The sequence below is a fragment of the Knufia obscura genome (genome assembly GCF_036327395.1).
Source record: "Knufia obscura strain CCFEE 5817 isolate CBS 148926 chromosome Unknown scaffold_4, whole genome shotgun sequence".
NCBI lineage: Eukaryota > Fungi > Ascomycota > Eurotiomycetes > Chaetothyriales > Trichomeriaceae > Knufia > Knufia obscura.
The window spans coordinates 2,225,006-2,252,729 of record NW_027042690.1 but is presented as its reverse complement, the minus strand read 5'-3'; the positions used below and the strand labels follow the sequence as shown (position 1 = coordinate 2,252,729).

At 51.9% G+C, this 27,724-nt stretch overlaps 11 protein-coding genes across 11 annotated transcripts; 4 read left to right on the top strand and 7 right to left on the bottom strand.

The window, feature by feature from the left end:
• Window positions 1-1,147: 1,147 nt before the first annotated feature.
• On the top strand, window positions 1,148-2,554 carry PMZ80_004782 (uncharacterized protein; the record flags this gene model as incomplete). Its single annotated transcript, XM_064873205.1, has 1 exon — window positions 1,148-2,554. One exon carries the CDS (start codon window positions 1,148-1,150, stop codon window positions 2,552-2,554), a length of 1,407 nt encoding a protein of 468 aa, XP_064731863.1.
• A 1,051-nt stretch (window positions 2,555-3,605) lies between these two features.
• PMZ80_004781 (uncharacterized protein) lies at window positions 3,606-4,899 on the bottom strand (the record flags this gene model as incomplete). Its single annotated transcript, XM_064873204.1, has 2 exons — window positions 3,606-4,581; window positions 4,649-4,899. The coding sequence occupies 2 exons, from the start codon at window positions 4,897-4,899 to the stop codon at window positions 3,606-3,608; spliced, it is 1,227 nt and encodes a 408-aa protein (XP_064731862.1).
• A 576-nt stretch (window positions 4,900-5,475) lies between these two features.
• On the bottom strand, window positions 5,476-7,788 carry PMZ80_004780 (uncharacterized protein; the record flags this gene model as incomplete). Its single annotated transcript, XM_064873203.1, has 1 exon — window positions 5,476-7,788. The coding sequence occupies one exon, from the start codon at window positions 7,786-7,788 to the stop codon at window positions 5,476-5,478; it is 2,313 nt and encodes a 770-aa protein (XP_064731861.1).
• A 1,006-nt stretch (window positions 7,789-8,794) lies between these two features.
• PMZ80_004779 (uncharacterized protein) lies at window positions 8,795-10,447 on the bottom strand (the record flags this gene model as incomplete). Its single annotated transcript, XM_064873202.1, has 2 exons — window positions 8,795-9,154; window positions 9,203-10,447. The coding sequence occupies 2 exons, from the start codon at window positions 10,445-10,447 to the stop codon at window positions 8,795-8,797; spliced, it is 1,605 nt and encodes a 534-aa protein (XP_064731860.1).
• Window positions 10,448-11,368: 921 nt separating this feature from the next.
• PMZ80_004778 (uncharacterized protein) lies at window positions 11,369-13,012 on the top strand (the record flags this gene model as incomplete). The annotated part of the gene is made up of 3 exons (XM_064873201.1): window positions 11,369-11,560; window positions 11,608-11,910; window positions 11,960-13,012. The coding sequence occupies 3 exons, from the start codon at window positions 11,369-11,371 to the stop codon at window positions 13,010-13,012; spliced, it is 1,548 nt and encodes a 515-aa protein (XP_064731859.1).
• A 423-nt stretch (window positions 13,013-13,435) lies between these two features.
• Window positions 13,436-15,223, bottom strand: PMZ80_004777 (uncharacterized protein; the record flags this gene model as incomplete). The annotated part of the gene is made up of 2 exons (XM_064873200.1): window positions 13,436-15,137; window positions 15,186-15,223. The coding sequence occupies 2 exons, from the start codon at window positions 15,221-15,223 to the stop codon at window positions 13,436-13,438; spliced, it is 1,740 nt and encodes a 579-aa protein (XP_064731858.1).
• Window positions 15,224-16,112: 889 nt separating this feature from the next.
• On the top strand, window positions 16,113-16,901 carry PMZ80_004776 (uncharacterized protein; the record flags this gene model as incomplete). Its single annotated transcript, XM_064873199.1, has 1 exon — window positions 16,113-16,901. The coding sequence occupies one exon, from the start codon at window positions 16,113-16,115 to the stop codon at window positions 16,899-16,901; it is 789 nt and encodes a 262-aa protein (XP_064731857.1).
• Window positions 16,902-16,919: 18 nt separating this feature from the next.
• PMZ80_004775 (uncharacterized protein) lies at window positions 16,920-18,248 on the bottom strand (the record flags this gene model as incomplete). Its single annotated transcript, XM_064873198.1, has 1 exon — window positions 16,920-18,248. One exon carries the CDS (start codon window positions 18,246-18,248, stop codon window positions 16,920-16,922), a length of 1,329 nt encoding a protein of 442 aa, XP_064731856.1.
• A 1,941-nt stretch (window positions 18,249-20,189) lies between these two features.
• Window positions 20,190-22,191, top strand: PMZ80_004774 (uncharacterized protein; the record flags this gene model as incomplete). Its single annotated transcript, XM_064873197.1, has 2 exons — window positions 20,190-20,196; window positions 20,333-22,191. The coding sequence occupies 2 exons, from the start codon at window positions 20,190-20,192 to the stop codon at window positions 22,189-22,191; spliced, it is 1,866 nt and encodes a 621-aa protein (XP_064731855.1).
• A 650-nt stretch (window positions 22,192-22,841) lies between these two features.
• Window positions 22,842-24,496, bottom strand: PMZ80_004773 (uncharacterized protein; the record flags this gene model as incomplete). Its single annotated transcript, XM_064873196.1, has 3 exons — window positions 22,842-23,498; window positions 23,549-23,654; window positions 23,703-24,496. The coding sequence occupies 3 exons, from the start codon at window positions 24,494-24,496 to the stop codon at window positions 22,842-22,844; spliced, it is 1,557 nt and encodes a 518-aa protein (XP_064731854.1).
• An 881-nt stretch (window positions 24,497-25,377) lies between these two features.
• On the bottom strand, window positions 25,378-26,520 carry PMZ80_004772 (uncharacterized protein; the record flags this gene model as incomplete). The annotated part of the gene is made up of 2 exons (XM_064873195.1): window positions 25,378-25,671; window positions 26,515-26,520. The coding sequence occupies 2 exons, from the start codon at window positions 26,518-26,520 to the stop codon at window positions 25,378-25,380; spliced, it is 300 nt and encodes a 99-aa protein (XP_064731853.1).
• Between the last annotated feature and the right edge of the window lie 1,204 nt (window positions 26,521-27,724).

The following is a 27,724-nucleotide window of genomic DNA, read 5'->3' as shown; positions in this document are numbered from 1 at the left end:
TCGACGACCTGGAATACTGTTTTACCTTCTGTCAAGAGACCAGCAAATTTGTCTAGCCTCGCCTTCTCTGTAGCTTTGTCGAGGTCATTGTTCGGGAAAAGGCCTATCTGCATGTCCTCCGACTTTGTGTGATTGATTACACCTGGCGTATTCTGCCGCGCTCCAACCCAGGTCACACAAGATAAGATTGTGCATTGAGGAAAAGCAGCTCGGAACGGCTCCTCGTTCCCAACCCCATTCTGGATGAGCACGATTGTGGTTTTGTCGCCCACCACTGGCTTCAGTTGTTCGGGCACAGCATCCTGACCGATAGCCTTGTGAGCACATACGATGTAGTCGAATGTCTGGTCTGCTTCGGCTGGCGTTTTCACCACTTTGAATGGCTGGACAGCATGCTCGCCATGGTTTTCGCTGATGACCTTTAGACCGTTCGATTTCACAGCTTCATAATTCGACCTCGCGACGACCGTCAACCGCACTTCTTTGCATCTGCTGAGAATGAAAGCATAGAATGACCCGATGGCACCCAGCCCGTACAACAGAACATCGATTTGCTGGCTCATTTTGAGAGGCGTGAGCATATATGTCAAAATCGATTCCGTGTGGCAGGAAATGCGAACAGGTAGGTAAGTAGTGGGCAACACGATTTCTCCTTGCACAGCCGGTACTGGTACTGTACTCTTGCCTGGATTTCGTGGGGAGAGACAGTGTGGGGATTCCTCCAAACTTCAGGCGTCTTGGGCGTCTCAGGCATCAACAATCGGTTTTCACAACGGGTGTCGGCCGCGCCTAGGGATGGACGAATTTCCTACTAATTCCTGGCTCGTCTCCACTTTTGGAGCGACCGCTGCCACACCGCGTCGCTGCAGCCGGGACGAAGACCAGCCTTGAGATCGCCTTCGAGATGTCGTTGTTGCATACAAAACTGCATTTGTACTCGACATCATCCTATCACTCGCTAAGCTTTCCCGCATCGCTAACTGAACAGCATATCTATCACCAGACCTCGCTAGGACCAGCTACCAAGACCAGTCACGCCCGTCTGTCTGCTGAAGCAGAAGGCACCTGCTTGCCGAGTGCAGCTTGACATTCATCGATTGATTTCTGTCCCAACATTGGCATATCAGCACGGCTTTGATATCGAATTATGAAGACCATTACAGCCACCGAGCTCGCCGAACACAGCTCTCGCGAATCATGTTGGCTAGCAGTTCATGGCAAAGTCTACGATGTCACTCCGTTCCTTGACGAGCACCCAGGCGGTGCTGGACTGCTGTTGAAGTCCGCTGGAGGCGATGCGACATCAGCATACGAGTCGATACACAATCCTGAACTGATTGCAGAGACACTTACGGAGGAAGCACTCCTTGGCGAGATCGATACGTCAGCCTTGCCGTCCTCGACATTATCGAAGGAAGAGGAAGCCAAAGCGCAAGATGAACCGGAGTACCCGCCACTGAGCAACATAATCAACGTCGACGACTTTGAGCTAGTTGCGCAAAAGTATCTCAGTCCAGAAGGCTGGGCCTACTACTCATCAGCAGCAGAAGACGAAACAAGCAGGCAGGACAATGCCCGACTCTTTCAGATTCTGAAACTCCGGCCAAGAATATTACGAGATGTCAACTCCATTTCCACGAACGTAACAATCCTCGGAAACGAATCTTCAGTACCATTCTTCATCTGTCCAACTGGCTTCGCCAAGTACGCCCACCCCAATGCGGAGCTCAACCTTGCCGCGGCTGCTGGAAAGGAAGGTGTCCACGAGATCATTCCCACGAGCCCATCGATGTCACTCGAACAGATAGCACAAGCTCGATCATCACCATCGCAAACGCAGTATCTCCAACTCTACGTCAACAAAGATCGATCGAAGGCGCTGTCACTCATTCGCCGCGCGGAAAAGGCTGGCATGAAAGGGCTCTTCATCACAGTCGACTCGCCGGTTCTGGGCAAGCGTGAACGGGATGACAGACTCAAAGCTCTTTCTCTGGGCTCTGACGCGCCGAACACTGGCATCGCAAAGATCGGATCGAGCACCTTGCTCAACGCCGGCCTGAAATGGGAGGATCTCGCATGGATCAGAAGCATCACTAAGCTTCCACTCGTGTTGAAGGGAGTACAAGCCGTAGAGGACGCAGTTCTCGCGTACCAACATGGTGTCGAGGCAATCTATCTCTCGAATCATGGAGGTAGATCAATGGATACATCGCAGGCTCCGGTGTTGACATTGCTCGAGATCAGGAAGTACGCACCAGAGCTGATCAGGAATCCGAAGCTGCAGATCTATGTCGATGGCAATATCAGGAGGGGAACAGATGTCATCAAGTGCCTTGCTCTTGGTGCGACGGCTGTTGGAGTAGGGAGACCGTGCTTGTATAGTATGACTGGTGGGTATGGCGAGGATGGCGTGAGGCATTTGATCAATATATTGAGGGGCGAGATTATAGGGAACATGGGATTGATCGGAGCGACGAGCATTCAGGAGCTGGTGCCAAGTATGGTGAACTCACAAAGGGCAGAGATGGAGATCTTCGGAGGAGTACGATTATGATTTGGTGTCCTTGTTGGATTGCATTGACCAGGTGAAATGCTCGCAGTAGAGGGAGAATGCACCAAATTATGTCCAGTCTACATAGCTGTACAGTAGTCCTTGCCTCGAAGCTCGCCATATCGCGCCGGCGCTTGCGGCGGCACAGACGCCCACTGGAAGCTCGACGAAGAATATATTGTACAGCGTCTGCTCCGCATCGATCATTGGCAATCAAGTATATCATCCTCTAGTTCCATGAGCTACTCTCGTTGGCAACGATATTCGCGGAGCTCCATTGCATTCAGTCTGGAGGTGGCCTGTATGTATCGCGCGGTGCCATTTCGAGTCTCTCAGATGCCTTCCTCGCGCCAACGAATGCAGTAAGACTTCACCTCATGCACCCGGACTTCCACGGCTACCGGCCCTACTATGGCACGGTTTGTCTCCGGAAATCACCGTGCTAGCGCTTGAACCGAAAACGAGCTCTTGGATCGTGCCCGGATATCGCCGCTCTGGTTTCTAACTTTTTAGCAGCATACAGTAGATGTACGACCCACTGGTGAGTACTTTACATCCTGAATACGTGCTAGGCTTTTCGGTCAAAGTATGTTGTCGTCAGAGGTGATGGTGAAGCATACACCGCTGTCGTGCAACGCCGGAGTAATCACGCGGGCAGATGCCTAGGAGTGGTGAGCCATTTGACATGGAGAGAAATTTATTCACCATCAGATTCACGATGTCTAACCCGACGCTCGCCGCCTGAGTGATGTTTAGCGACAACCCATGAATTGATACGGGTTTCAGCCTCCAGCACAGCACTGGTCATATTTGATGCGGAGGTCGATTTCATTACACTGTCAGGAGACGAGAAGGTGACTGGTATGAATTTCTCGGCAAGGAGTGTTACATTGTTTGCAAAGGCCCAGGATTCTCTGTTCAGCTGTCGAAGCACATAGACCATGAGGCACGAGAACAGTCTACAAGGAAGGATCTCCGTTCTGAGAAAGTTGGTATAATGAAGCAGATTCACGCCATGGTAGAATACAGTATTTGGTCTCACCACTTGCCCAACCTACCACTCCCGAATACTTCCATCTGGCCCATAGAACTCCTTACACTGCCATGCCGCCGTATCCTTGCTGATTCTCCTCACCACTTCCTCATTAATCTCAATACCCAAGCCAACACCTGTCGGCGCCTTGACATATCCCTCCTCAATATCGAACACCGACTGATCAACAATATACGTGTTCAGATCCTCCTCGCCAGCCTCAATATTATAGTGCATCCCCAGACTCATCTCCTGTATCACGAAATTCGGCGTGGTAAGCGCCACTTGCATTGACGCAGCAAGCGCAATCGGACCAAGAGGACAATGCGGTGCAATCGCAACATCGTACGCCTCCGCCATCTGCGCTATCCTCTTCGTCTCGGAAATTCCGCCCGCATGCGCGATGTCAGGTTGCAGGATATCGACACTTGCGTCCTCGAGGAACCTCTTGGCATCCCATCGTGTGTACAGCCTTTCACCTTGGGCGATCGGAACGGTCGTTAGCATGGACAGCTGCTTGTAAGCTTCAGGGTGCTCAGGTAGCAACGGCTCCTCGATGAAGAGAGGATGATACGGCTCCAATGCTTTGGCAAGCTGTTTCGCCATGGGTTTGTGTAGTCGGCCGTGGAAGTCCAGTCCGGCATCAAGACCGAGACCCTTTACGATCTTCAGTCTTTCCACTGTGGCTTCCAGAACTCGTGGTGAGTCCAGCCAGTTCACGTCTTCGGTCGCGTTCATCTTGATGCACTTCAACCCTTGAGCTATCCGTGCCTTGGCGGCGGACTCAATATCGGAGGGTCGGTCACCACCGATCCAGGCGTAGACCTGGACCTTGTGCCGTACTTTGCCGCCCAGTAGTCTGTAGATTGGTACGCCGAGTTTGCGGCCTTTCAGATCCCAGAGGGCAATGTCGATGCCGGAGAGTGCGGACATGAAGACTGGACCGCCACGGTAAAAGCCCAAACGCCAGATTAGTTGCCAGATGTGTTCGATATTACTGCATTGGTCAGTGTCTTCTCCTTCGAGGCACACAACCCAGGATGAATCAGACAGGGATGACATACTCAGCTTCCAGCCCAACAATCCGCTCGATCATCTCATCTAGAGCTCCTTCCACAGCCTTGTCATGGCCTTCGAGCGTGCCTTCTCCCCAGCCGTAGCAACCTTCGGTGTCCGTTATCTTGACGAAAAGCCATCGTGGTTTGACGCGGAAGTATTCCACCGACTTGATCTTGGCAAGTGGTTGTTGAGGTGCAACTGGGTCTTTGGCACCCTTCTCGAGGCCATTGAGGCTTTTGAGCTGATCTGTTGCCATGATGCTATACTGCTAGACGTGCTATGTTGTTCTGGGTCAGGAAGTTGTCACGAATTGTCTCAATGATATGTAGGCACAATATCTGTCGCAGACCTCGAGCTGTTATGACGACCCCTGCTGAGTGTGGTGCTATCCATTTCGGCGTGGTCTGCTCCGTGCGGAGAAATCGTGTTTGCTGGCGTGGGACACGATTTGTGTGGGATTATGGTGGGGTGCTTGGGAATCGTCAGAATGCCTCCCGTGCCATGCCCGAAAATTCGCCTCTGCTCCAGACACTGAAACTTTACCGCCATGTTTTCTCCGCAACCATGTCAACATGATGGCCACGTGGTGAACAGGAAGCGTGCCGTGTCCGCTCGTTCCCGAAACATGCTGCTGCATATCGTAGAAGACTCATCCTAGTGCTGCGTGCATGATCAGGTTCTGGATCTGACGTGAGCCTAGAAGCTCGAAAGGACGATAACTCCTACCTACTCCAGTAGCAGACGGAGCTGCCAACGTGCGATAACGATTGTGACTTACAGCTAGGCTTCTCTTCCCTAAGCGCACAATTCACTTGAAACAGAGTGTCACACTTTACTCGCTGCCTCTCAAAATCTGAATGGCCTTCTCAAGCCTCTGCGCGCCTTCTTGCAGCAACTCCCATCTCGAGTCTCGAAAACTTGACGCAAATAACCCAAGCAGCCCCACTAACCTGTTTCGGCCAGTCTGAAGCATGCGAAGATCATCTGGACTCTTAGCATTCCCAATCGTGTTGAAGTATGCTCGTGCATCGTTGAGTTGATCTTCGAATTGACTTTCAGTCATTGGCGTATGTACATGGTTCGTCCAGCTGAGATCAGGCGACGGGTACGTCTGATGTGTCGGCAATTGATTAGGATACGGCCTCAACACTCCATCCAAAGCATATCCGTAGGACCACAGCACAAGCAACGAGTAGTAGATCGCCCAGGCCCGATTGAGAAGACAATCAGCTCGACAGTTGTAAAAGTCAGATGAGTTTGTAGTTTGCATAACTGTTGGCCTGATAATCTCGAGAGCATGGAAGGCTGCGCTTCTAGCGGCGGATGTCTTCCCCCATTCCAGCATTTTATGTTTCGTGCGGTCGTGGTCGGCTCTTGATATTGCTCTGCCGAACAACTTTTGTGCTCCAGTGAAGATCTGGCAGTCCAGTACTTCGACATGAAGAGTGATGTGGCCGAGATGATGAAGTACTCCAGCTGCAGAACAAGCATCGCGATCTTCAGAGCTTGTGACTTGTTGCCACGGCAGTGAGGCGTTTTTCATGTGAATCATACTCTCGTCGAAGTCTCGTTTCCAGAAGTCGAAGGACTTTGCCAATGCTTCCCGCCAGATACCAGGCATGCCCAGAGACGAAGACGCGCCTAGACTGGATATCTGTAGATCGCGCTGATGTAGATGCCAAGTTATGGAGAGCAGACCTGCCATGAGTATCGTCCTGCCAAAATTGTTTGTCTTCACCTTCTTGCCTGTCAATGTCCGCTTTAGGCCATCCAAGAAAGTCGTCGGCTTGATGCCGTGAGTATGCAAGCTGGCATGAACTCTGCCGACCTCCGCGGCTGATGTCGCTGACCATAACGCGTCATCGCATGGGAGTGGTAGCTTCAACTCGTGGACGACCATGATAGCAGCGTGGCCGAACATCACTGCATGAGTAGCATCGATCACAAACGCTGCAAACGCTGCTCGTCTCGTTGACTCGGTCTCGATCCATCGATGCCACGCTTCGTCCGGTGTAGTAGGTCCAGGCGTACGCCTCGCTGTCTCGTCATCACCGATCAATGTCGTTCCTCGTCGCATGAGGTTGATCATGGTAGCGGAATGAACATGTGCGCGCTCGTGCATTTGCCGGGTGGAGCCGACCTTCTCGTAGACTTCTAGTAGAAGTAATGTCTGGAAGACCCATAACTTGGCTGGCGGCCGAAAGTCAACATGCATGAATATCTGCCATCTCAGGTGCCATGCCACGAAAGCCGCAAATCTCGATGCTGCTGCAGTCTTCAGTCTACCATGTCGAGCTCCGAGCTGAGATGCACCGATTGCCATGACTGCCAGTACAAGGAGATCGTTAGCACCATCTGCTGAAAACGTCGGCTGATGTAAAATAGGTAACTGTCGATGGAAGTGCTTCCAGTATGAACCCAAGTAAAGCTGCATAGACCTCAAACTAAGCACATGATCTTCGGCATCAATATCGTCGTTGAATATTTCAAGTCTCAGGGAGGTAATGTCTTTGTTCTCGGCGTCTATGAATCGGACCTGCATGAGTTCCACTAACTTCGAGCGCTTCGAAGACGACAGCCATGCAATGTCTTCGGCCGTTATCATCTCGAAATCGGACGGCGTAGCTATCGTTTCCAAGCCAACAGGATGTGGTAGAACGTCGTGCGTGAAGTCTTCGAACATCGGTGTGCTTCCGAAATGCATAAAGTCGTTGCTGAGCATCCCAAACGTGTTCATCGCCGAATTCAAGAAGGGTCCGCCTGTCGGGTTCGGAAACTGCTCGTCAAAGAGCCAAGCTGTAAACTCATCTCGGATAGAAGCTGGCGATTCGTCGATCTCAGGAAGTGTAGGTAAAGCATAGTCGTTGTGGTTCAGGCCCGGATGTCTCGAGTAGTCTTTCGACGGCGGCGCAGTCGGGCCTTGGTGGTTGAGCATATCGATGGAGAAGCCATTGATGCTGCCGGTAAGACCGGATTGAGGCTGATAATCAGGCGGTGATTGAACGTTGTTTGATATGGCAGAAGTTACCATCTGCGCTCTTGAAGCACTAGGCGATGTATGTGCTAATCTACCATCTAGCATTTGGCCCAAGCCTGTTGTCAGGGATCCTGATCCAGAGCTTGACTCTGGCTGAGCTTCATACATCCTCGCGTGCGAACCTTGTTTGTTCAAGGAGGAGAGGCGCGGCCTTCCTACGCGTCTGATCGGGCCGTCGCCATCGTCGTCATCACTCGACAAAGTATCTACAGACCTGTTGAGCGGCGCATCATGCCTCTCCCGATGCCGAATGCACAGGTCCTGTCTCACGAACGAACGCGAACATCCAGGAAAGTCGCACTTGTAGATGTCCTTGGGATTGTGGTTCAACTGATGCCGCCCAAGATGCTCCGCGCGTGTGTAAGATTTGCTGCATCCTTCAAAGGTGCATTCAAAGCGTCGTGTTGGTTTGCTAGAGTTTGCGGTGTTGGGAAGCTGTTGAGATTCTGTGAATGGCAAAGCTTCATCGTTGACGATGTTGCCACTGGCATCCCTTTTGTGTCCACCCGCCATTCTCTTGTAGTGCATAAGTCATGTTGCACCGCGACTTCGTGAACCGGTAGATCGAGCTTTGTGCTGAAGGAGCAATTCTCAACTTGATGCTTGGTCGCCCTTCCCGAGGTCAGGTCAACCCCGATGTCTTGGTTCTGGGCGATGGAGTTCGCTTTTCTGGGGTCGCAAGCTAGCGCTCGTTCGGGGCTGCCGCAGCGGTCATAGCGCCCAATCTACCGGTAATAGGTGCCCAGGCGTGGGAAGGCTAATAGTGCATACCTGATTCAGGCGATCTTGACGCGCTGTGACTCTTGGTTTTGCAAACAAGCCTGATCGAGCAAGATTTTTTAAGCGGCAATAGTGTCTATGTCATGCTAAGCATCATGTGCAAACATCAACGGACAATGTCCCAGCTGCTGGGTGGCGAAGTGGTGTATTGGTAGGGCAGATCGCAGCTTCGTGAAAGCTAATTTATTGCAATCTAGAACCCTGTCTGTTTCAGACCGTACGTATTGCTGATAACATAGGCCGTTGTATGCAGGGAATGCCGCATAGAGCCAATTTGACATTATGAAGACTTCTTCTAATTCACTAATATCTAGCCTAAGGCGATGGTTCCAGATCACAACAGGTACACAAATTCATCGTTCTTCCGGTCTGGCAGATCCAACAGAGCCTTATCACCAAGATGTGCCTGCTCCTGTGCCTCTGCATCTGCCTCACTTTGTACGTAAGTCCTCTCCATCGACAAATCCTTTATTTTCGCTGGCTTGCCGTTGGCGACTCGTTTGCGCTCTTGCAGCTTGTTCAAGAACATGAGGTTAGCAGCCTGAATACCTGTCAATGCAACAAGCGCGACGAAAATAGCCAACACTTTTCGGAGGCCAGGTATATAGCCAGGTGCATCCTTTTTGTTGAACAGTAAAGGTCCGATGATGTTGCCGGCCGAGCTGCCGGCGTTGTACAATGACATGACAACCGACTGCGAAGTTGTTAGTGTTATATTTGCGAGAAGTGACGCCAAACTTACCTTCTTAGTGGTACCGCCGGTATTGGAAATGATCCAGCTTGCGATCAATGGGTTACCTGCAAAAAGGAAAGCTAGCAAGTAGTAACCCGCGAGCAGCGCTCCCTGCTTGGATGGGTCATCTCTCGGTAGAACATAAAGCATGGCAAGTCCAGCGATAACCGGCAGACAGAAGGCCGCAAGCACGATCGACTTGTACTTGATCTTGTACGCCGCCCACGAGCCGAGCAAGATAACAACTAGCTGAACAGCACCGAATGGGATGTTGAGCAGAGACGTGACATACTTGTCGTAGCCAAGTCCTGAGATGACGAGTGGACCAAATGTGTTGGTAACTGAGGCTCCAACGTTGAGCAGAAGCGACAGTCCGATCCAGAAATATGTCTTTGGTTCTAGAGCAAGTTCCGCGATATGTGACCACTTGAACTCGCGTGAGCCAGTACCTGTCTGATTCGCACGAAGTCGTTCAATCGCTTGTGCTTTCTCGTGGTCTGTCAGGAATCGAGCTGATGGGATGTCGCTGTCCAGCTTCCAGTAGACGAAAGGTGCAGTGATGACTGTGACAAGTCCGACGAACAAGAAGATGATTTGCCACGCATGCAGGCTACCGGATTGTATGTGACCAAGTCCAAACGACAGGGCCGCAGCGATCATGGTCGCAGCTCCGTTGGTTCCGTACCAGCAAGCAACTCGTACCGGCTGCTCAGAGCGTCGATACCATTGGCTTGTGATGACACTGAACAGTGGCAAGCACCCGGCCTCAAAGAGTCCGAGAAAAAAGCGAGCCGCCATGAGAGACTCGAAGCTCAGAGCTGCGGCCATACACGTTTGCGCGATACCCCAGCCTAAACATAGTGCGGGCATCAGAATGCGATGAGGCACCTTGACGATCAGAAACGATGAGAACGGTTGCCATGCTAATTGTGCGATGGGTGCGATGGAGCCGACGAGTGAATATTGATTGCCGGTCAAGTGGGCATCGGTCTGCAATCCAAAGATGGCGCCGTAGCCTAGGACTGATTTGTCGAGAATCTGGAGAAAGTAGACCCAGACCAAAATGGCAAGGATGACTTTGTCAGTTTTCCGTCTGATTCTCTTGTCGTCCTCTTCCGTCAAGGTGACTCGTTGATCACCAATGATCGAGAGCGCTCTGTCGCCATGCTGTTGTTTGAGATTTTCGTGGGAAACTCGTGGAACGGCGTCTTCTTTGTGCATTTCACTGGCGGTGGTCTTGCTGAAACTAGGCATCTCGAGGTGAACGATGAGAGAGTTTGGAGGAGTGAAGCTTAGCTGTCAAAGTCGAATGCAAAGGCGACGACATATCATATAGTATTTCGCGGGGAAGATGCAGCTATCCTGGTCAGCAAATCCCGGGTTAACCACGTTCCAGTAAGCGATGATTAGCCCGCATCATGAAGGAAGAGAAGAATGTAGCCTGAGCTTTACGCGACGTGCTTGGTGAAGAGATGCCGATCGGTACACGACCTCGACAAGACTACGGGCTCTAGTCATACAAGGTAGGGTATGTGTTTTTCACACAAGCGCCGCCGATCCTGTTTCCTCCGTACCCGTATCATACGCAGCTTTACTAATATCTGTCCTGTGATAGAATCCATCTACGCCACTAGCAAGGCTGCGACTAGGGGCGCCTATAGGCTTTTAGTACACGGCGCTACAGCTAATTAAAGCCCGGTCTTCTTAGGTGTGCCCATAGCCAGCTCTTGGTAGAAGTGCCTAGAGAGTATACAGTCTTTACATATCTCAATACGCAGAGCGATCGACAGCGCTTGTGTGAAAAACACATACTGTACCTTGTAGAGTTAAGCTGGCGCCGGCGAAAGCTAGATCTGCCAAGCCTGGGGACAAGCACGCTTGTGCTTCGGAGAACTTGGATGACACCTGGGCGAGCTGGAGTAAGCCTTCCGCACCATTGGGATTTTCGGGGGGTACTCCATGAAAATCTAACTCCTTGAACCACACCAATCAATTCACCACGAATACCGTACCCCGGCTGGTCCACCATTTCACCCCGTCTCGTGTCTCGTGGTCGGAACAAGCTGATGCATGGAGGTGGAGACGAGATGGTAGAAGATATAAGATCTCTTCTGAAGGTGCACGAGTTTCCGTTGCCCATTCTTCACACACAGGCTACCTGGCATTTCCTCCAACATGTCTACACCCAAGAACATGAGCATCACGTCCCACCACGAGGGCGTCGACCAGGAGAAGCATCGCGACAATGATGGCCATCTTGTGAGACCAGCGAATCTGGCTGCCCTTACCGATGAGGAATACAACAAGGTTGGCAAGAGAGCAACATGGAAGATGGACATTGTAATCATGCCAATCATGACCATCATGGTATGCGAAGGCGACTTGACTGCAAGAGACTGGCTGACACGATACAGTACATCCTCAACTACCTTGATCGACAGAACATTGCCAGTGCTCGTCTCGCTGGCATCGAGGAGGATCTCGGCCTTACCGACGTTGACTATCAGACCAGTGTCAGCATTCTCTTCGTGGGATACATCCTCATGCAGGTACCGTCAAACATGATTGCTGGCAAGATCAAGACGCCAGGTCTCTACATCTGTTCTGCCATGGCCGTCTGGGGTGTCATCTCAGCTTTGATGGCTACGGTCCATAACTTCGTGGGACTATTGATGTGTCGATTCTTCCTGGGCTTCGTTGAGGCAGTCTTCTTTCCGGTATGCTGACCATCAGAACTGCCATTAACACATCTGACATGACCTACAGGGCGCCCTTTTCTTCCTCTCGCTCTTCTACAACCGCAAACAATTCGCTCTCCGAACCGCAATCCTCTACTCTGGGTCTCAACTCGGAAACGCTTTCGGCGGCCTTTTCGCCATCGGCATCCTCACCTTGGACGGAGCTCATGGCCTCGCCGGCTGGAGATGGCTCTTCATCGTCGAAGGCGTCTTAACCGTCGGTCTAGCCATCATCTTCGCATTCCTTCTACCAAACTCAAACAAGAAGATCATTGGTCTGAACCCTCTCGAAATCGAATGGGTAGGCTGGAACTTCGAGAAGGATCTCGGTCAACAGGACAACTCGGACGAGCAAACAGCCTGGCAAGGACTTGTCATGGCTTGCCGAGACCCGAAGACCTGGCTACTCATGTCAATCCTCTACACGACCTACATCGTCGGTACCGTCTCCAACTTCTTCCCCTCCGTGGTGGGCACCCTGGGCTACGATCGAAACACAACCTACGGATTGACAGCGCCGCCTTTCATGCTATGTGTTATATGCATGCTTATCAACGGATTCCACTCTGACAAGGTATGTAACCCCAAGACTCGTGATGAGTACCCGTCCCGAACTCCCACTAACAACCCCCAGAAACAAGAACGCTTCTGGCACATCGTCGGCCCCCTCTGCATAACCCTAATCGCCAACATAATCGCCGTCTCCACCCTGAACACCGCAGCCCGCTACGTAGCAATGATGCTCCTCCCCGCCTCCTTCTACAGCAGCGCAGTCGTAATCCTCTCCTGGATCACCGGCAGTCTAAACCAGCCCAAAGTCAAGCGTGCGGCCGCAATCGCGCTGATCAACGCCTTCTGCAATACGCCCAACATTTGGGGGAGCTACCTGTACTATAATGAACCGCGATATCTCGTTGCGTTCTTGGTGCTGCTTGCGGCGTCTGCGTTGGCCATTGGCATGGCCGTTGTGACGAGGTTTTATCTGAGCAGACAGAATAAGAAGATGGATACTGGACGGGACGTTGGACGGAGTGGGCCGACGGCTGCGCAGGTTGCGGCTGGGTTTAGGTATACGTTGTAGATTATCTTAGGTGAGCAAGAGATGGGAGTCATTTGAATTGTACATAGCCCTGTTGGATAAACATCCCTTATGAATCTTTCAGCTCGAGCTGCCATGGTGGAGAATGTACATATTGTGTCTATATGTACCAGGACAAGTTCCGTCCTTGTTCCACTTGAGTGATTAACATGACTGCTGCTTCTCGCAAGCATCAACTGGCTTTTGCATTAGAAGGGCAACCGACTGCGTCGATTCTGAAGCAAGTAATAAATCGGGCAAGACGGACAAGTCATCGAAAACAGGAACACTGTATTGGCCATGAGGACATCCACAAAGTCATGATTGTCCTATCTTCCGGTCCAAATACTCGCTCGCTCGCTAGATCAACACAACATACATCAATATCCGCCGTCCTCTTCCAAATGGCCTTTGGAAAGCGGCTACTCATCCAATCCTCTTCTCAATTCTCTTGAACAATCTCCCAACTCCCTTCTCCACCTTATCAGCCGTGCTCGGTTTCCTACTATCAGTCGTACTCGTACGACTAGGCTTCTTATGATGATGTGATCCTGCCTCCGCCTCGGTCGGCCTGTAAACCTGCTGATGGACGTTATACGGGTTCTGATTCTCGCCTTGCGGTTGGCCTTGGCCTTGACCGTGACCGTAGTTGTACTGACTGTAGCCTCCCATCGGCGGGTTTGGCGATGCACTAGCAGGCGTGTATTGGGACTGGACAGGTGTGCTACCGGAAGACAAGTAATCTGCATATTGAGGTTGGACGTGTGCTAGTGGCTTCGAGGGTTGTCCGAGACTGCCGTAGAATTGGCTACCTGGGGTCATGACTGGCTGTTGCGGGCCGGTCTGATGTGGGATGTAGTTCTCAGCTGCAGTGGAGTGACGTTGTGAGGGTGTTGTGCTGGGGGCTCCTGGTCCGAAAGAGGGAGCTGTGGAGGTCATGGAGCTGCGCTGGTCTTGGTGGGAGTAGTTCGACTGAGGAGGTGGAGACTGGTAGCCGGTGGTTGAGGGAGGTGCACCGTAGCCTCCACTGGACCCAGGTGCAGGAGAGCTGTATCCGTGCTGTTGCGGTGGTGGAGATGTGTAGCCTTGCTGTTGCGGTGGTGGAGACGTGTAGCTTTGCTGTTGCGGCGGCGGAGATACGAAGCCTGGTTGTTGAGGCGGAGGAGATGTATAACCTGGTTGCTGCGGAGGAGGCGAAGCATAGCCACCGCCAAATAAACCAGGTGGACCTTGTCCAGGTTGGTATCCTCCTTGTGAAGGTGGGCCTGGGACGTATCCCTGATCGTGCCTTGCTGCTTGCGACAAGCCCGTCCCATCCGCGCCATCATCTGGCGGGGGTGTCTTTTCACGGTGTGCTATCGGTTCTGGAGCAGCCGGTGCAGCAGGGTTATATGGTATCGGCGTAAAGTCAGTCGATTGCGGTTTACCCCTTACTGACGTTTCTCTGGTAGGCTGAGAGGACATGTCGGAAATCGCGGGTGACGGAGAGTGTATCTGTTGTCCTCCTGCTGGAGGCGGAGGAGGGAGATTGTAGCTTGCGAAGGATGAAGTAGGGCTGGCTGCTTTCTGCCTCCGTTGTCCATTGTACTGGTCGGAGACTGCCAGATTCTCTAGATTTTGTACCATCGGACTCATTGCGGTCGCAGCTTGATCTTGTTTGGCTGATTCATGATGTGGCTGTTCAGGTTCGAGTTCTGCGACATCGAGCTGGTTCTGTGGCAGCAGTTTCTTGAAGCATTCTATGACCAGCCTTGCATCTTCTTGAGCCCAGAAATACACATCTAGCGTGTGCAACCTGTATTTCGACCTATTCGCGTCTCTCGGATCTGCACTTGTTAAGCACCACTCTTCTGGATCGCGACCTGCTTTCGGTGAGGAGGGACTCGTAGGTGCGCCATCGACTTCGATCGTCAATAATGTCGGGAACCTGTGCGAATTTGTGATGCGACAAGTATCGATGTAGCCGTTGAAAGCATCCTGATCGGTCGTTCCAGGGTTGTTTGCGATTTCAATGCGACTTGTGTGTCTGGTCGAATTGTAGTAAATGTAGAAATATGAGGCTTTGTCAAATCGATGTAGGAGAGGCCGCACTGTCGGTTGCGCGAAGTAGTAATGGATGTCTGCGAAACTATGCCATTGTTCAGATCGGGTTCATTCAAGCTCGGACTCGACTCACACTGTGACGAGGCGCTCTTCGCCCGGGAATGGTGGCATACTGCTCAGCGCTCGAGTGGAGGACCAGGGCGAGATCTACGTGCGCTCACGACAGCTCAGGCAGTATCTGGGAGGCATCTGAGGACGATGAACATGCAGTGACAGTTCGTGTTGCATGTCTTCGAGCCTGACATGCCAGGTTGGGCGGTTACACTTATGCGCCGGCTGTACGATCGACGTAACAGTGGAGGTCTTCCACCGGCCGAACATGTCATTGGTTGAGTGTCAGCATTTAGCATCATTGGGCACACTCGACGGCTCGAAAGTACTATTTATCTCGGCCTTGGGCCTTGACTTGTGTATGATGAAGAGAACATGCTTTCACGACGTAGAGTTTTCCATCTCTGGAGTGAGGCCCAGGGCAACTCAAATCGAGTCCCTTCTTGTGCCCTGACCTTCGGGTGAATGAAGCGCGAAGTCAGTCGCCGTATCCGCTACGTCAGACTCAGAACGTGCTACCACTGACATTGATGAGAGCTCATCGAGCTTCACAAGCCAAGGCTTAGGAGGCCTTCAGCTGAACAACTTCCAAGGTTGCAAGATGCACTTTCCGCTCGCGTGCCGTGCGCTCATGACTTTGCTTCGGGCACAACTGCCGCAAGAACTGCAAGCTTCCAGAGGCAGGAGTAACCCCACGAAATTACCTCCACAGTCCTTCGGGGACCGTGGGGGACCCGTGCCGGAACCCTTCTACGTATCGGACACAGGCCAGCTCCATCGATGTTGGGTTCCACTGGTCATTGGACATGCCGTACGATTGAGAACAACTTGAACGAGATGAGAAAAGATTGATATTGATAACAGGTCGGCAATCAAAAGGTACAGCAGTCAGAGCATTGAAGGTACGCCCTAAACGCAATTCAAAGCAGGTAGATCACAACGTATCACCATGACATTGTCCTTTCCCAAGATGTTCTCCCTTGAGGGAAGAACCGCAGTCGTTACCGGCGGAACACGAGGCATCGGCGCAGCAATGGCAATTGCCCTTGCCGAAGCAGGTGCAGATATCATTCTCATCCAACGAGACGAGTCCAACAAGAAGACGCACGAGCAGGTACAATCTCTCGGCCGCAAATCCACCATCTACACCGCAGATCTTTCCTCCCAATCAGACGTCGGTTCCTTAACCAAACGTATCCTCGACGACAAGCACGACCCGAGTATCCTCATTACATGTGCTGGCATCCAAAGACGACACCCTTCTCATGAGTTCCCACAGGCAGACTGGGATGAGGTGATCCAGGTCAATCTGACGACTGTCTTCACCCTGTGTAGGGATCTAGGAGCTTACATGCTCACACGAACTCCATCGGCGTCCGGTCACCGCGGCAGCATTATCAACGTTGCATCTCTTGCTACCTTTCAAGGTGCTTTGACAGTTCCGGCATATGCTAGCGCGAAAGGAGGTGTAGGACAGCTCACCAAGGCTTTGTCAAATGAGTGGGCGAGTAAAGGCATCAACGTTAATGCAATTGCGCCGGGATATGTGGCGACAGACATGAATGAAGCATTAATTAACAATCCTGTGAGGGCACCTCAGATCTTGCAGAGGATCCCGGCGGGCAGATGGGCGGATCCGGACGACTTCAAAGGACCGACGATCTTCTTGGCGAGTGAAGCGAGTTTGTATGTGAGTGGGGAGATATTGACTGTAGATGGCGGTTGGATGGGAAGGTAGTTGCACAATACTTGCTGCTCATAGGTGACTTCGCTTTCTTGATAGCAACTTGCTTGTAAGCGCTTCCAATGCCTCGCTATCTTCCTTTTCTGTCTCCTTATGTCGGTTGAACCCGTCCGCATCATCAACGCTATCACTAAAGGCCATTTCTCCAGTCCTATCATCAGCATCGACCCACTGGGACGGGAGCACGCCCATATCGAAGACCACGTAGCGGACCGGCGCAAGCTCGGTGGGAAAGCGATCTAGGCCATTGAAGAAAGCTGACTCCTGTTCATGACACCTGCCAAAGTTGAAACGAAATTCGCTCAATTGTGGCAGCTCACTCCGAATACGATCAAAAACGGTCTTCCACGTTCCTGGATAGTGGTAGACTGAGTTATCATCCATATCAAGTCCAAATACGCCTTTGGGGTACTTGATCCAGTCATGTGTCCGTACCTGCCAATCCGTGACGTTCCCGTCCCAGAGTCGAAGGTGTGATGCGATCATGCAATTGTACAAACGAAGAGATTTGAGCGATTTCTGTGCTAGCACCCAGTCAAATGCATCATGGTGGGCAAGACAATATTGTCCAAGAGTCAAAGTCTCGAGTGATGGAAAGCTTAGGCCACTGCCGCTGAAGTGTCCTGGTAGAGGACCCCAGCAGTCCGCGAAGTAGAGAGTAAGTGATCTCAGTCGCGACGCCACAGCAGCAAGCCAATGGTCTTGCAGGTATGGCATGAATGTACGACGCTCTTCGCAGTACACGTCGTCATCAGGCCCGCCATCATTGTACTCTTCGCAAATATGAAGGTGCAAATGCTGAACATCCTGCATCACCGAGCTGAATAGCTCAGAGGATGTGAACTCAGGTAGTGGCATGTTTTGTAGGTTGTAGATCGTCAGAGCCTTGACTGGGGTGGAATCGGTGCCGTTACGTCGGTCATATAGAGCCTGGAAGGTCCTTCGCAACAAGTCGAGTCGATAGGCGACACTCTCGAAACCCTCATAGGCATGGTAGTCGGCCTCAGCTGCGTAATTTTCAGTGAAGCGCAAGCAGGCGTGGTCGATGTTCGGCAACCGCGAAAGATTTTTGACGGCACTGTAGAAGCCCGCGTACTTCTCATCTTCTGCGTCGGGACGCCACCTGGAAACCAGTTTGTACGTCTTGCTGGTGTAGTTGTTTGGCGCGTAGTCGGGCACTGGACAGCTGTTGATGACTGCCTGACGCACAGAATGGCTAAGGTCACTGTTGACAATATGATGCCACTTCTGGAGACCTTCTCTGGTCGGAGTCAGTGCAATTGTATGGAAAAGTGACCTTGTGGCAAAGCCTGTCCATGCTCGGCAAACGAGTCGTGCCATCTTGAGCGTGGCCATATCGGAAAAGTCAATGATGGCTTCGATAAGCTCCGATGGGAGGTCGACGAGCTGCATTGTCGGAAGCGGTGTGCAGACGATGGATTTGGACACCGGAAGTGACCCATACATAGGCAAACAGGTGACGGCAAGACACGAGAAGAGAAAGCTGCTGATATCAAGCGATTGTCCCGCATTGGAAGTGGTGGCCTGAACAGGTTCAATTCAGGCAATCGCGAGGCAGAAGTAGTCGCCTGTTGCAGCAAGTGGATCGTCCACGCTGCTACCTTGTATCTAACTCTGTGATGGTTCAATGACACTGTCTGAGGCATGTTGGCAATTAGTCCTTGCCACCATGGACGAATAGCTGGTAGACATCGAGTGCGATGGCAGGTATGTCTAGCCCTGCGAATCAGGAGGAAGAACACCAGGACCACTGTTGTGATATATTCAGCCTCATTGTACCGTGTTTCGCGTGCTCCCAGATATCCTCGACCGGCGAACGCGGCATCCTGTAAGTTCCCAAACGTCGGTCCAACACTAACTGCCGGGAGATATCCATCGTTGCTCTCCGAGCTCACCGTTTGTGCCACTCACCATGTCGAAGTCCGAATCCCGAAGTTTGTTGACCCTATTCGTATGCCAAAGCAGAATCCGCAAAGCACGCGTACTTGTTGTCGAGCCTGACGGTATGTTCTGGCTGAAAGGAAGTCCGCTCAAGACCGGTAAAAGCCTCGAGTACAATATCCGTCATGGTCTCGCCAGTGCAAATTATTCGCTTGCTTTCAGCATCAGCTGAGCCGACCTTTCTTTTCCACAACCACGCCACCGTTTCCGCAACTTTTTCAAAAATCAGTGATAGTCCAGTGTAAAGATCTCAATCCTACATTTCAGAACACATTCTCTGCTATGATACGGGGGGTCGCAAAGGATTCGATCGAACGCATGTTTGAGGTTCGGCGGAAGATCTGTTGGTCTATTGAAGTCAAATCTGACGAAGCCTTCGAACATTTCAAAACGCTCGTCATATTCAAGAAGGCAGATCCGAGCTGGTGTAGGGTATTGGCCGGTGGACTATTTTGGTCAGCTTGATCGATCGAACTCATGACAATGTTACCAGCAAATTCCGAAGCTGGACGAAGACGCTGGGCGCTGAGACAACAGCAATTGTGCTATCCGAGGAGCAGCCTTGAAGAAGCTGTTTGGCTAGAAACCCTGCCGTCGAGTCAGTGAACTAACGCAGGTTAGAGCAACGCTTCAGTGACAGGCTCGACAGCTTGACCCAGAATTGGCTTGCGTTCCAGTCTTCTTTGAAGGTGGAAATTGAAAGCATCGCTGATTTGTCGCCATGGCTAGTCGTGGACCTGAGCTGCTCAAAAGCGTCCAAGTCCTTGTTCCGCTCCGTGTAGAAGTTCTGGAGGGCGGCAAGCGCATCGCTGGACAGGACACTGCCTTGGGTTAATCATCATGATCAGTATTGTAGCGTAGCTCACGGTATGTCATCGTCGTCGTTAGCCATCACTGTTCAAGTCAATGGCAGATGAGAATTTGTGGCAAGGATCAGCAGATCATGTTCGCAACGCAGGCACGTGGCAGGGCAGGAGCAACTCGAAGTGTCTACTAGCGCAGAATATGGTGACGCTATTGGCAAGCTTGGCCGTCCGTAGTGCGGCATGACATACACCCCAGATGCCGCCCCTGCCGCTCTGGGGTGCACGATCCCCACTCCCTAATAACGCCCGAGGCTCAATGACCAAAACCAATGCATTACTTGCTCTTCCCATTACTCTATCCAATTTCTCTCAATGTCTCGCCTCTACTTGCAACGCTCACAGGCCGTCGACTTCTCGTGTGGCGGAGATGATGGAAGTATTGTCCAATGTCAACTTTTCACACATATGACCCTCGGACGTCGCGTCAGCAGTCTCAACCGAAAGCATGTGAGGCATGCTACGTAGGCAAAGTCAAATGCGATGTCGCACCTGGTAGCGAGAGATGCAAAAATTGTATTCAACATGGCACCGAATGTCGTCCACGGGCGAGAAAGCGTAAGGGTGGAGGAACGAATACGACTGGCCTGAGCCAAACAGATACATCCAACCTCAACTTAGGCCTGGAACCAAGCAGAACCAATACTAGCAGGAAACGTCAGAGATCCGACGCCCCCGTGTATGGAGATGCCGAAGCCGAGTCAACATCTGATTCTCTAGTTGCCCCTCCAGCTCCAGCTCTTCAAAACAGTGAAAGCATCGATCTGTCCGCTCCATTCCTCTTCGTCGGCCATCAGAGCGGCCTCGATAAATCTCCAAGCACGACCGCAGATGCAGCATCGTCCCACACTCCCTCCTATCTGTCAAGGTCGGCAATCTTGGGCAATGATTTTCCAGGCATCGATCATTCCCATGTCGAACAGAGTGCCAAGCAGCACAAACTGTCGTCAACCGAGTTGAAGGTACTGGAGCTGTATGGTGCTTTCGACTTGCCCGAACTACCTCTTCGACAAAGTCTTGTTGAGGCGTTCTACGAAAAGTGCTGGACCTGGATGCCCGTCGTAGATTTACCTTCTCCCTCAGACGAAGTGTCGTTGCTGCCCTTACAGGCGATCATGTTGGTCGGGGCGCTAATGCGTCCTGACACCTGCAGCAAAGCGAGCTGCGACACCTATTACCATCGCGTCAAATCATTGGTTCATTCCGGATATGAGCGAAATCCCTTGAACATACTGGCAGCCCTATGTCTTGTTCAGTACTACACACCAACAGCACCGAAGGATGTTTCTGTTGATACGCCGCGCTTCTGGTGGAGTTGCGCCCTTGGGATTGCACAGCAGATTGGTCTTCATCGTCAGCCCGCCAGACGCGGGCGCGATTACGGTCTGCGACGACGCATCTGGTGGACACTGTATGCCCGGGACAGTCTCATGTCTTCAGCTCACGGCCGTCCCAGACTGCTCCGTCTTGCAGACTCGAACATGGATCCGCCCTCTGTCCACGATTTCCCAGATCCCAACAGTACGCGAGCTCAAATATTCGTGTCTTACGTCGCCATCACTGAGATCATGTGCGATTTGTGCGAACTACTTGTCAAAAGCAATCCCTTAGCTACAGAAGCTCGCGAGCAGATTTCGCAACGTCTGCTCGACTTCGTTCAGAGGCTCCCAGAAGGACTGAAACTTTCCAATGGCGAAGGTCTTCAACGACCCTACGACTTCGAGCTTGCGCAATTGCATGTCCCACTGCTAACAACAATAACCATTCTCTATCGACCGCACTCAGTCTTCACCCTGAATCCGTCCAACGCTGCCGGTGTTACGGCTGCGTATCTCAATTTCCGAATACTCCAAGCGATCCAGCTACGAGAGCAAACCCGGTTCCTGAGCTCTTCCTTTTCTTGGTACCTGCTCGTCACAGCAATTCCCCATCTGTCGTCTTTGAGAATACCAGCATTGTGCAAAGAAGCGAATACGGCCTTGGACGCTGTCGAGGGCATACTCGCGACTTTGGGAACCGTGAGACCTTCGGCTACCACGAATTTGCAGAACGTGAAGGCTATCCGCAGAGCACTTAGTGCTCCGGACACAATGCCTTTCAGAGACCCAAGACCTGGAAGTGTCGACACTTCCGTACAGGATCCATCACAATCCCACATGGTTCGCGAACTGCTTGGTATCTATGGTCCGCAAGCGCTCCGCAACTTCGATTCTGTTCTGAGCGTGATTGGCCACGCCAGGAACACGGCTCACAACAGTATTGCGGCTGACCTTGATGGCATGACGGGTGAGAACTTGTCTAGTCGCCAAAATGACATGCAGTATCGAAGCTCCGTGGCCGGATTTGATGCGGACGTCGATGTCGAGGGCGCACTCGATTCGCTCTTCGGCACTCAATTTCAAGAAAGCATGTGGATGCGAAATTGGATCGATGAGCTCCAGTACTTCCCAGAGTCTTAGCGTTCATAGTTTCGCCAAAATGCTATCGACCTTGCTTCCATTCATCACAATGTCATTGCTGCGGTAGTCTGGATTGACAGTGATCTTGTTCAGAGGGTTGAGAACATGAGCGCGGTGGAAGAGATCTTCATACACACGTCCATCATATCGACCCATTGCGCTACAGACGTTAGCGTATGCTTGTGGTACTGTGGTATGACCTACCTATCCAGGAGATAATCGGGCAGTGCGAATGAGTCCACAAGCCGAACAGCATGTGGGCGGATTTCTTCCATGAGCATCAGTACCTTAGCCGGCAGTTGATCCAAGACCTCGGTTCCTACAGCCCCAGAGGACTGGAATTCCCTTGCTTCGGTGTCGATTGTGTAGAAACTGAAGAGGTGAAACAGACTGCGCAGCACTGTCGAGGTTGACTGATCAAGACCGACTCCTGCTTGAAGGGTGTCGAAGAAAGTCGCAACTAGCATTGCTTGAGAGTATGCTTCACATCCTTAGCTACGCGACAACACCAGAGTGTGGAGTCTCTTACCTTTGCTGAGCTTGTGCAAGTCCACGAGCAAGCTGTTCCAGGGTCGCTTCTGAACTTCTCGAGCCTCATACGCCTTGACAGCCTTCCCACCGATTAGCACATTACTGCACGCAGAAGTGTATCAACTCACCATGCATGAAGCCCTCCAGTTGAAAGCCTTCACTATGTCCGCGTCGTTCTCGAGGACTGCAAAACATGGTTGTGTATGGCGATCGTTCCAGAAATTCTGCAGATTCTGCTCTGTGCGGCTGACGGCGTCCGCTCCAGGTGCCTCAGCTCTTTCTTTGACCTTCTTGATCAAGTAGCGGGCAACTTGCTGTGTTATCATCCAGTTATCGCCTTCAACTGTCGGCTTTGACAGGTAGTCATTGTTGAGCTGAATCAGACCTGTGCCTCCACCAAAGCCATGGCCTCCCATCGCTCGACGACACGTTTCAACGCTGTTCGCAGCCAGCTCAGTGGCCAAGCTCTTCAATCCGGCCGACGTGCTGTGCAGCTCTGCTAATTGCGCGTTGTCACCATCCAGAGTGCTGGAGCTGCGCGTTCGCTCGTACAGCTCGCGCATGGCACTGCCGCTATAGTGGAGCGCAAAAGCAGTAGCCAGGAGAGGCAATATTCGAATCTGCACCGTCGAATAGTCTAGCACTGGGGTTTCGACCGATGCGGGATCTGTCGAGTCTTGGTCCCGGAATTGCCGACGTATCGCGAGATATCGCACTGCTACTGTGACCGCTCGTGCTATCACAAGACGTGCGTTCATAACGATGACGGATCGGCCCTGTATGGGTCATGAGTAAGTGACTTGCCAGTCCTTCGACATGTACTTACCCTTGTCAATTGGCCGTAGACCGAGCTCGAACTCTTTGGCCTCGTGTATATGCCGGTATCTGGATCAAGACTGGCATATCTGCTCAATAGCGCGCTGTGAGGTATTCTTGGCTGGATCAGCACGTGCAAGCTGGGGATCGGAGTGTACACCTACCTGTGGTTGCAAAACAACATGTATGCATTGTCCATGGGCGCATAGCCGTATTTTGGCCCGATATCGCCTACAATGATACCGTCAAGTGGCTGATGCGTCGCCTTATCTCGCACCTGGACGATGAACGGACGCGGGCCAACAGACCTTTCTTCCATCACCCCCTGCGCATTCCTCTCCGACAGCATCAACTGGGCCACGACAACTGAGTGGGTCGCCGTCCGTCCTAATGTTCCGTTCCACCATTTGCTTGCAGTCAAGGTCGGACTGTGCAGCACAAATTCCTTGGTTGACGGGTCCCACCTCGCTTCGAGCTCAATACCTCTGACGTTACTGCCGTGTCCAAGTTCGGTCTGAGCATACGCGCCGATTATCTCCCACGATTCGATCTTGGGTTGCCAGTACCGTCGCTGCTCCTCGCTGCATTGCTCTCTCATTGCCGCAGCAAACAGCGACATGTGAAGATGATACGGTTGCAGGTCGTCAATCAAATACTCGGCCATTAGCAGATCATCATCGTTCCATGTGTGCTCGTCCATAAGCTGGCGCATGCGTTTGCCTCGGGCAAGGCCAAGGAAATAACGATCAGGGCGGGAAAGGTTGGCTTGATTGGCTTTTGAAAATATCTTTTCACGTTGGAGGATCCTGAGGATTCTTTGCTGTCGCTCCAGATATGCGGAGCCGAATAGATGATGTGAGAGTCGGTCAACGTTGATCTGTGATCTTTGTCGTTCTTGGGCCAAGATCTCAGCACCGTTTGCCGATGCGGCAGGCTTGAGGTCCTTGCTCCAATCCATTGTTGGAAGAGAAGCCACCTGGTCCAGATGTTGCGACGTGCTCCTGAATAGATAGTCGTAAGTCTGTTAGATCACCTACACTGCTCTTTATGGAAGGGTTTCTTGCTTCGGGAACTAATGGTATAGCACAGTCATGGAATGGCACCACTGTCATCAGCCTCGGAATAAGCCTTCTACAAGCATTCATCGCAGCGGCACGTCTCCCAGTCTAGGCAAAGTATGACCCCAAACCTGCGGTACTTCCCAAAAGGGATTATACCGAAGTGTGGAGAATCAACAAGACCATGAGAAAGTCCCACCGAATTTGGATGGAATGCAGCAGCCATGTGTGGAATGATCTTTGCCTTAAATTATCGCCGAGGGATATATGCAAGTGTACCAAAGTGGTAACTGAGCTCGAAAATCCTGATCACCTTGTCGTCGATAATTTTGTTCATGTCCGACGGCGTGTATGGGATATCGTCATCGCGTCATCGCGTTGATTTACACTTCCGGACGCGCCTTTACTAGTGCCTGCAAGTACGGCTGAATCTATCTCTCAGTAACACTGTTGATGGTGATGAGTTCATCCACAACTTTTGATATATTTCTGAACTTTGCCAGTCGCCTTCGCTCATATCATGGCTGACCAAATGTTGCGCAGCCCGCTTGGTCTGTGCCGTGTCATGGACGACGTGTGTCAACCAATAATTCACGACAATCGTTCTTTCCTCTTGAAGCGAGGCCTCAATTACGACCTGCTCATTCGCGCCAACTCGCACTTCCATCGTCCATCAGGCTTATGCCAAAACGCATCGAACCTCATCTCAACCGCTTATCACAGCAGCACCGAATGCTCCTCATCTCGTGGAATCTCCTGACGCTGGCTCTCACTTTGTGAACTAACGCATCTCGACCTCCTCGAGGTGATCCGAGGATTCTCTATCACCTTGCTGTTTCTCCTCTCTCATAGCCTGTTCCTGCTCCCTGGCTCGAGCAGCATCAGAGATGTGCGCATGCTGGGCATCATCCAGGGCTCTTAGGGGCATCGCATGGCCGTACTTCTTCTTACGCCTTCGTGCCTCCCACAAAAGCCAGAATGGCAAGCTTGCATAACCTATCAAGGTACAAACGAGGGCACCACAGGCTGCAGAGAAGCCTGGAAGAAACCAAGGCCTATCCGGTATTGGGTAGATCTGGGACTAGTTAGTATCAATCACTGCTTCAGCTGCAGGAACGTACTTGTGGACCGATGATGCTGGCGATGGACAAGGATGCCACGGCGGTCGCGCCACCAATGGCTTGCTCAGAGGCCCCATACAGCGTGGAAGACCGATAGGCTAGAGCTGCTGGCTGAGCTATCGAGACAAGGTTACCCAGAAAAGCCAGGCCGTACAAGGAGAGGGGTTGGATGTCACCGAAGCTCTGTTTGCTCGCAACGTACGTCCACACAGCAAAACAGGGAAGTGCACCTGCAGCCGGCAAGAGATAGTGCCACATTCTCTCGCGCGTCCAGTCGGAATGCCACGACCACAGCAGATATTCAACAATGGCCACAAAGTATATGGCGGAAGTATATCCATTGGCCTGATTGCTTGAGAAGCCAGCAAACTGAAGGCGAGTCAGCGGTGAACCGGTCGGGGCTTCAAACTTACAGTCTTCAGAATAATCGGCAAGAACGTGCCGAGACTGACAGCCACAATGAGCAAGCAGATGTAGGAGAAGAAGAAGATATATGTGCTCGGGCGGGACATAACCTGGGCAAAGGCTGGCCACGAGAAGCTCACGTCAGTCTGTCGCGTTGCACCCCGGCCGAAGCGATTGATGGCGATGTGACGCTCTGCTCTGGTCAGCTTTAGCCTTCGCATTATATGCTGTGCTTACCTCGCTCATTCAACGCCTTGCTATCTTCAGGGAAGGTCAAGAGCAGGAAATAGACCGGGACAGACATAACGATTGGCATGCAGCCTTCGCTAAGAAAGAGTCAGCAACATGAACGACCTCTCGACTGTGCGGCTGCATACATGATGAAAAGCCACCGCCATCCTTCTAGGCCGAGGTGGCCATTGATCTGCGTCAAGTCAGTCAGAGATCATAATTGACAGAACGTCATTACCTTCGATACTCCGATAGCAAGGAAACCGCCCACGCCCGACGCAAGGGAGTTCGCAGCATGAAAGACGCCTATTCTCCATGCTCTTTCACTGGGCTTGTACCAAAACGAGAAGTACATGATCGACGCAGGAACGACACCACTTTCTGGGACGCCAAGGAAGAATCGAGCTGCATAGAGCCCGGCAGAGTTTTGGACCGCCGAGACGCATGCCACGATCGTTCCGAACAAACACATGATAATAGGGAAGTACCGCTTGCCGGAGAACTTCTTCATCAGCAGGTTCGAAGGCAAGAGCAGGAGTGTGACCATGAAGTATGTGATCGAGACAGCCTACGCAATCAGAAATTAGCAGCGTTGACAGGCAAATTTGGCCACATACCCAATTGAAGTCGATACCCTCAAGGCCCAGGTCTTCTTCGATGTTTTCTTCCGTCCCTGCCTGCATAACGGCTGCGAAACCCAAATTGGCTCGGTCCAAGTATCTGTACAAGGAACATCAGCTTTGAGACCATGAGCACGAGTGCCGGTTGACCTACGCGAAGAAGTATACGATGCAACAGGGAAACAAGACTCGAAGGTCTAGCTTGCGCACAAGAGCTCTTTCTTCGGCATCGGTCCAGTCCTGCACGGCACTGACGTGCTCAGCGCGGTCTTGACTTGATTCTGTGTTTGTGAGCTTCTGCATGGACCTATCACTTCGCTTGCACTCACCAACATGACCATTAACCCTTATGGGTGCTAATGCTTTCCTCACGGACCATCCGCCGATGTATACACCCTCATCTTCCACAGCAGCACGTCGTCTTTGCAGGATAGCCATGATAGACGATAGTCCGCAAGTTGAAGGACGATTGTGACCACAAGACGTGGTCTAGAAGGAAGACACGCTTCTTTAGCTGTGGTCGAGCCCGAACTTTCGGCTCAGATGCAGTAAACATGGGCGCGGAGAAAACGGCCACGAGGCCACCACTTCTTACCCCATGGGGATAATTCTGGCCTTGGCGTGTCAGGCTCTCCAATCGCTCGTTAGCCGCTCGGTGTTACAGGTGTGGAGGTGAAGGCCGCCGGCCATTCGGGTGTTTTCCAATATGGGAAGGCAGCCCGCAGAAGTCCGACCTCATTAGCTGGCATAT